This window comes from Clarias gariepinus, chromosome 23 (genome assembly GCF_024256425.1).
Source record: "Clarias gariepinus isolate MV-2021 ecotype Netherlands chromosome 23, CGAR_prim_01v2, whole genome shotgun sequence".
Lineage (NCBI taxonomy): Eukaryota > Metazoa > Chordata > Actinopteri > Siluriformes > Clariidae > Clarias > Clarias gariepinus.
This window is the reverse complement of record NC_071122.1, coordinates 5,124,512-5,131,887: the sequence shown is the minus strand read 5'-3', so window position 1 is coordinate 5,131,887 and position 7,376 is coordinate 5,124,512. Positions and strand designations below refer to the sequence as shown.

The following is a 7,376-nucleotide window of genomic DNA, read 5'->3' as shown; positions in this document are numbered from 1 at the left end:
TAGCCTGATAAGCTGATATGGCAGTAAAAACAAACAAAAGTTAAAGAAAATTTATTTCAGTATAACCCCAGTAACATGTCGCATACAGAAGACACAGTGTGACCCTTGTGGGATTTAAAGCCAGCACTTTAACTAGTTAATGTAATTTATTCCCTTTGATCCATAAGAATCCAGCAGAATGTTTGTAGAAATACCTTATACCTTACAACGGTGTTAAACCTCAACCGGACCCTCGTCTCTCTCTTTTAATTATTTATTAACATCACCAAGAAGCATCTGCACATATCTGAAAAGGCGTCCCCTGATCATATCTTCTTTCCTTTTCCCGTCTGTCATGTTCAGTGTTTTTAATTAGAGCTGCCATGATTTCGAGTGCTATAGTGCATCCTCAGTGTGAAACCTGTACAATCATAAGGGGCGGAGCAGCTTCAAAGGACAAGTGGTGTCAAGCACAAAATGATTATTATTTTTTTTTTTTTACGATCATGAGGACAGAAAAACAGGGTATTTTGTACAGTTTTTAGCCACAATATATGTACATAATTACATGCTATGTATTTTTCAAAAGAAAAAAAAAAGAAACAAAGAAAAATGATGAACCTTGTTTTTGTTTTTTCTCTTGAATTCAGGGACTTATTTTGTGACACCTTGAATACATTCTAAATTAAAGACATCAGTGGATCCAAACACGTTGTTCCGTTGTCCTGCGAGTCACTTCACCTCCTGAGCGACACACAGACACTTTCTTTATATAGGATGAAACAGAGTCGACATGTTTTTTGAAACATAGATTTATTTAATTGGTTATACACACTATGTACTCTATTTACATTGGTGCCGAAGGTAGAGATGTACAAGCCACGTGTGATCAGTCTACTTATACACAGTCTTTTCTAGATCGTGGTAGAAGCGTGTGTGATAGCTGGTAAGCATGCATGTGCACGTGTGTGTGTGTGTGTGTGTGTGTTTATTTTCAGACACAGTATTTCCAGAAGCACTCGGAGTTTCCCTCGCGCTTGTGGTACTGTTTCCTGCCAACCAGGAAGTGGCTAAGTCGGTTCAACCAGGGCTTTTCTTTCAGCGCCTGTATGACAAGATGAGATCAGACAAAGTGTAAGATATCAGGTCTTGAAGGAAGAATAAGATAAGGATTTCAGAGTCATGGGTAAAATTGATACCTACCTCTTTTATGAATTGGCTTGTTCTGAGAGCTGTCAGGAAAAGATATGCAGAGATATTAAATTACTGCGATACACAGATCAGTAAGACATTTTACTATTGAAAATTAACTATTTCATTGGAAGTAAAAAAAAAAAAAAGTTATATAGAAACGTTCTGTTTTTTTCTTGATCATCAGGGTGACATGAAACACCTGATAGGTGGCGCTGTTAGGTTGGGTACACTAACCAAAATAAGCGCGTTCCCTCTACAGGGTTGCGGGAAGCCTGGAGCCACGGATTACACTAGGTTGCGTACACAAGCGCACACACACACACACACACACACTACAGGTAATTTGGAAACAGCAATTATCCAATCTGCATGTCTTTGGACTGTAGGGGGGGAACCACAGTACTACTCCACACACAGACCCCAGGCAGGACTCGAACCCTCAACCCTGGAGCTGTGAGGCCGCCATGCTAACCACTAGGCCACCGTGTCAAACCGGAAACATGGCTGGAATGAATTCTGAAGCTTTTTAAAAAGCCTGTAGAGAATTAAAGACGGTGTAATCAACTGTAACTATTATTAAGTGTTTACTACTCCGGGATGGACGGATGACGGCTAACGTTGTGATATAATGATTTGTCTCTCATGAACCCTGGTTAGGTAAAGAACTCTAAGCTTATTATGGGTTGTTTACATCTTTTGCATCATTACTTTTATGTTAAAAGGATAATTTAGGAATCTTAAGGCAAAAGGCAGGTATGTAGCTTATTATCACTGTAGCATATTAGCTTAAATAAATAATATTTCCATGATATAAAGAGTATTAATAATTCCTGAAATCTGACATAGTGCTGTTCAACACAATAATCTAAATTTTACCTTCCTGATCTTTGTTGGTTTGTATTTAAGTTGTTAAATTCTTGTGCATCCTTAGTGTTTCATCTTTACAACATCTTCAAAAAAGCACTTAAAGTCAAGCGGATGTCTTGAGAGCTTTTCCTCTGTCCATGCTACGTATTGTACGTAAAGCAAATACAGTCAAACAGTCGACTTAAATCAACCACATGCATTAATAATGCACTAATGTTATAACACTGTTATAACAGGTCATAGCGGTTCACCTTCTCTGCTCTTGTCTCCTATGAGGAAGGAAGGGAAGCCGATGCCCGCTGACCCCGGCGACATAAACGCCTGCTCCGAGTACGACGTCTCATCTGGACTCATCATCTGCTCCTCTTCTGATACTGAGACCAAAGGAAATTCACCATCAGAGCGTTATACCTGTTCATCAGTCGTGTGTGTGTGTGTGTGTGTGGTACTCACCAGGCCCTGTATAGGACATGTCAGCCAGCTGTGTGATGGGGAGTGTAAGAAGAGGCTCCAGGACCATGAGGAGCAGAGCGCAGGCCAGCACCGCTTTACCCAGCATCACTTCAGTTGATGATACACCCTCTGTGTCTTTCTCTGCTACTAAACACAAAGCCTTATATATATATATACACACACACACGCACACACTCCATGAGATGCCCGATCACCTGTCCATCCGAAACATCACCTCTCCCTCCCTCCCTCCCTGTCTGTTTTTTTTTTGTTTTTTTTTTATCTGATCCTGGGTCACTGCTGGATCCCGGTGCACGCTGTAAATCCTGCGGTGTGTGAGTGAATAGAGTCATAAAAACGGGGCGTGTGTGTCGCTGCACACGTCATGACCGAGCTGCTGAGTGTCAGCCCTGGTCATAAATCCACCGAGCTCAGGTGTGAGTGCGTGCGCTGTGTCTCGGAAGTAGGAGGGGTTGCGAGTCGGCAGTCTGCCCACTTAATTAATTTCCTTAAGAGGCCGGAGAGGTTTATTGGTCGTGATGGTGGCAGCACTCGATCAGCCGTGTCACTCGGCCAGCACTGACGTCTCAGAAGGTCAGTAAAGAATGATGAAGTTAGTTTCATAGTCTTAACAAGAGCGGAGAAGCTACATAAGAGCTGCCTCCGTGCCCTTTCCTGTTCCTCGTATACAGAAACTCTATTACACACGCTTTACAGCCTAAAATGAACCCTTTTACAGCTTTTCAGGAAAATCCCCCAACATCCTAAATGCTCCGGAGCTTGAGCTCTCCCGGTGTGACCCTCAACCACCGAGAGATGAAGGGAATGACTAATTATCTGGTTACAACAGCACCTGTCAGGGAGTGGGATGTATTAGACAGCAAGTGAACAGTCAGTTCTTGAAGTTGTTGTGTTGAAAGCATAAAAAATGGCCAAGTGTAAGGATTAGAGTGACGATGTCAAGGGACCTACCAAGGGGAAAAAAAACGGTTAACCAGTGACAGGGTCATGAGCGGCCAAGGTTCACTGATGCATGTGGGCAGCCTGTGTGGTCCGCTCCAACAGAAGAACTACTGTTGCTCAAACTACCTGAAATAATAAAAACCTGAAATGCTGGTTCTGATAGTAAGGAGTCAGAAAACACACAGAGTGCATTGCAGTTTGTTGCGGAGGGGGCTATAAAGGTACAGACCGGTCAGGGAGCCCATGCAGGCCCGTATCCTCCACCAAAAGCTCCTACAATAGACATGTGATCTGGACCATGGAGCTATGGAAGAAGATGGCCTGGGCTGATGGATCATATTTTCACTGTCTGCTTACTTATTCAGCTGGATTCACTCCGTTTTTTTCTTTAATTATATTTTCAGTTATTCTCCTAAATCCAACTAATTTATTCATTTTTACATATCCGCTTTATATCCTGGTCAGCTTATTCCATGCATTCTCTGTGGAAACACCCTGGGTGTCCTGACGACTCCAACTCCCTCATCGTTTACATTGGTTTAAACGTCTTTATTTCATTCCAAATCCTTCTCCATCCATAACCAGAATCACTCGGTGTGTTCTACACTGCTTCTCGGGTTCTGCTGGATCACTGTGATTTTGTCACTTTTAAGTATACACCCCGACCAAACATTTTAGTGATTCATACCTTTTGACTGCTTTAATACCCGCAGACTGGAGCTGCAAAAAGGAATTTATGTCCTGTCAATGGGCAGACATCGAACAGGAGGCATAAATAAAACACACACACACACACACACACCAGAGTTACTGCTCATGCAAACACAACATCTGTACTTAAACATTTTTTAAATCTGTTTCCAAAAAACAGTTGTATATGTTTCAAAGTGTGTATTTTTTAGAGTGACAGCTGTGACTATGACATGGGTCTGATAAAAGACTCGCTTGTATTTACCTAGGTTATTTATTTCTTAACATATCCATTGAATAGTATCTGAAGCATACAATAAATATTCCACACCATGTATGTAGGCTAGGTTGTGTTGTTGATACTATTTACATATTCAAGGTTTATTACAATAGAACCTTAAGGTTAAAAACAATATTCCCATCATGTCAATTTAAAATTCCACATTCAAGAACGTAAACGTATGTAAAGTACACATTATGTAATGTTAAATCAAATTATTCATAATAAGATGAATTTGGGCAACACTGAAAATATCAGTTAACAATACATTATTAAATTAAGACTTATGATTAAGATTTATATTATAATTAAACATGATTAGAAATAATACATTTAAATACTGTAAATTTTTGATTATTAATTGTTATTAATATAATATTATCTGTGTTAATAATGTATAATTAGCAATAACAATTTTAGGTAAAAGTAACATCAATATTTTATTACATTAAATGTCAATAACACATCATAATTGAGTATTTGAAATTACCTACTTACTATATGTTCATGATTAATGCTGAGCTCCATATCTCCAAAATTATATTAAATTCTATAAATTATTGTATTTGTTCATTTTCTATGGTCAATTGCATTTCTATTTATAATTTATTACTTTTATTTTTTTAGTATTTTATATATATATATATATATATATATATATATATATATATATATATATATATATATATATATATATGAATATATATATATTCATTTTACTTTGATTTTGTCAATACTAGGAAATACTGCTGTTTAGTTTGTGTTGAAAAAAAAGAGGAAATAAAAGCAGTATCTACTGCAGGAGGGATTTTTATTGTAATAATAAACTCTTCTTCTTCTTTGTCTTTCGGCTGTTCCCTTTCAGGGGTCGCCACAGCGAATCATCTGCCTCCATCTAACCCTATCCTCTGCATCCTCTTCTCTCACACCAACTAACTTCATGTCCTCTCTCACTGCATCCATAAATCTCCTCTTTGGTCTTCCTCTAGACCTCCTGCCTGGCAGTTCCAACCTCAGCATCCTTCTACCGATATATTCACCATCTCTCCTCTGAACATGTCCAAACCACCTCAATCTGGCCTCTCTGACTTTATCTCCAAAACATCTAACGTGGGATGTCCCTCTGATAAACTCATTCTTAATCCTATCCATCCTTGTCACTCCCAAAGAGAACCTCAACATCTTTAGCTCTGCTACCTCCAACTCTTCCTGCTGTCTTTTCTTCAGTGCCACTGTCTCTAAGCCGTAGAGCATCGCTGGTCTCACCACTGTCCTGTACACCTTTCCTTTCATTCTCGCTGATACTCTTTTATCGCACAACACACCTGACACTTTTCTCCACCCATTCCAACCTGCCTGTACCTGCCTCTTCACCTCCTTTCCACACTCTCCGTTGCTCTGGACCGTTGACCCCAAGTACTTAAAATCCTGCACCTTCTTTACCTCTGCTCCCTGTAGCCTCACCGATCCTCCTGAGTCCCTCTCATTTACACACATGTATTCCGTCTTGCTGCGGCTAACCTTCATTCCTCTGCTTTCCAGAGCATACCTCCACCTCTCCAAATTTTCCTCCACCTGTTCCCTGCTCTCGCTACAGAGCACAATGTCATCTGCAAACATCATAGTCCATGGGGACTCCTGTCTTACCTCATCTGTCATCCTGTCCATCACCAGAGCAAACAAAAAGGGGCTTAGAGCTGATCCTTGATGCAGACCCACCTCCACCTTAAACTCTTCTGTCACACCTACAGCACATCTTACCACTGTCTTACAGCTCTCATACATGTCCTGCACCACTCTAACATACTTCTCTGCCACTCCAGACTTCCTCATACAATACCACAGCTCCTCTCTTGGCACCCTGTCATACGCTTTCTCTAAATCTAAAAAGACACAATGCAACTCCCTGTTACCTTCTCTGTACTTCTCCGCCAGCATCCTCAAAGCAAATACTGCATCTGATGTACTCTTTCTAGGCATAAAACCATATTGCTGCTCACAAATGTTCACCTCTGCCCTTAACCTAGCTTCCACTACTCTTTCCCACAGCTTCATTGTCTGGCTCATTAGCTTTATACCTCTATAATTGCCACAGCTTTGCACATCTCCCTTGTTCTTAAAAATTGGCACTAATACACTTCTTCTCCATTCCTCTGGAATCCTCTCACTCTCCAAGATCTTGTTAAACAAACTTGTCAAAAACTCTACTGCCACCTCTCCTAAGCACTTCCATACCTCCACAGGTATGTCGTCAGGACCAACAGCCTTTCCACTTTTCATCCTCTTCAACGCCCTTCTCACCTCACTTCTACCAATATTTGCTACTTCCTGTTCCACAACAGTCACCTCTTCTACTCTTTGTTCTCTTTCGTTTTCCTCATTCATCAACTCCTTAAAGTACTCCTTCCATCTTCCCATCACCCTCCTGGCATCTGTCAGTACATTTCCATCTCTATCTTTAATCACTCTAACCTGCTGCACATCCTTCCCATCTCTATCTCTCTGCCTTGCCAACCTGTACAGATCCACCTCTCCCTCCTTACTGTCTAGCCTGGCATACAAGTCCTCATATGCTCTTTGTTTGGCCTTTGCCACCTCTACCTTCACCTTACTCTGCATCTCCCTGTACTCCTGTCTACTCTCTTCAGTCCTCTCAGTGTCCCACTTCTTCTTAGCTAGCCTCTTTCCCTGTATACACTCCTGGACTTCCTCATTCCACCACCAAGTCTCCTTGTCCACTTTCCCCTTACCTGATGATACACCAAGTACCCTCCTACCTGTCTCCCTGGTCACATTGGCTGTAGTTGTCCAGTCAACTGAAAGCACCTCCTGACCACCCATAGCCTGTCTCAACTCCTCCCTAAAGACTACACAACATTCTTTCTTTCTCAGCTTCCACCACTTTGTCCTCCGCTCTGCCTTTGTCCTCTTCGCCTTACTCACCACCAGG

The 7,376-nt window shown here is 41.1% G+C and overlaps 1 protein-coding gene across 1 annotated transcript; it reads right to left on the bottom strand.

Annotated features, from left to right (window-relative positions):
• Positions 1-838: 838 nt before the first annotated feature.
• uts2b (urotensin 2, beta) lies at positions 839-2,670 on the bottom strand. The gene is made up of 4 exons (XM_053484629.1): positions 2,494-2,670; positions 2,292-2,414; positions 1,183-1,211; positions 839-1,084 (listed from the first exon to the last, which is right to left on the bottom strand). Exons 1-4 carry the CDS (start codon positions 2,597-2,599, stop codon positions 974-976), a joined length of 369 nt encoding a protein of 122 aa, XP_053340604.1. The 5' UTR covers positions 2,600-2,670; the 3' UTR covers positions 839-973.
• Between the last annotated feature and the right edge of the window lie 4,706 nt (positions 2,671-7,376).

Coding starts and splice junctions, on each gene's coding strand:
- uts2b (XM_053484629.1), bottom strand. CDS start 2,599: ATGCTGGGTAAAGCGGTGCTGGCCTGCGCTCTGCTCCTCATGGTCCTG. Junction 1,212..2,291: donor AGGAGACAAGAGCAGAGAAG/GTGAACCGCTAT, acceptor TTTTCCTGACAG/CTCTCAGAACAAGCCAATTC. Junction 1,085..1,182: donor CAAGCCAATTCATAAAAGAG/GTAGGTATCAAT, acceptor CTTGTCATACAG/GCGCTGAAAGAAAAGCCCTG.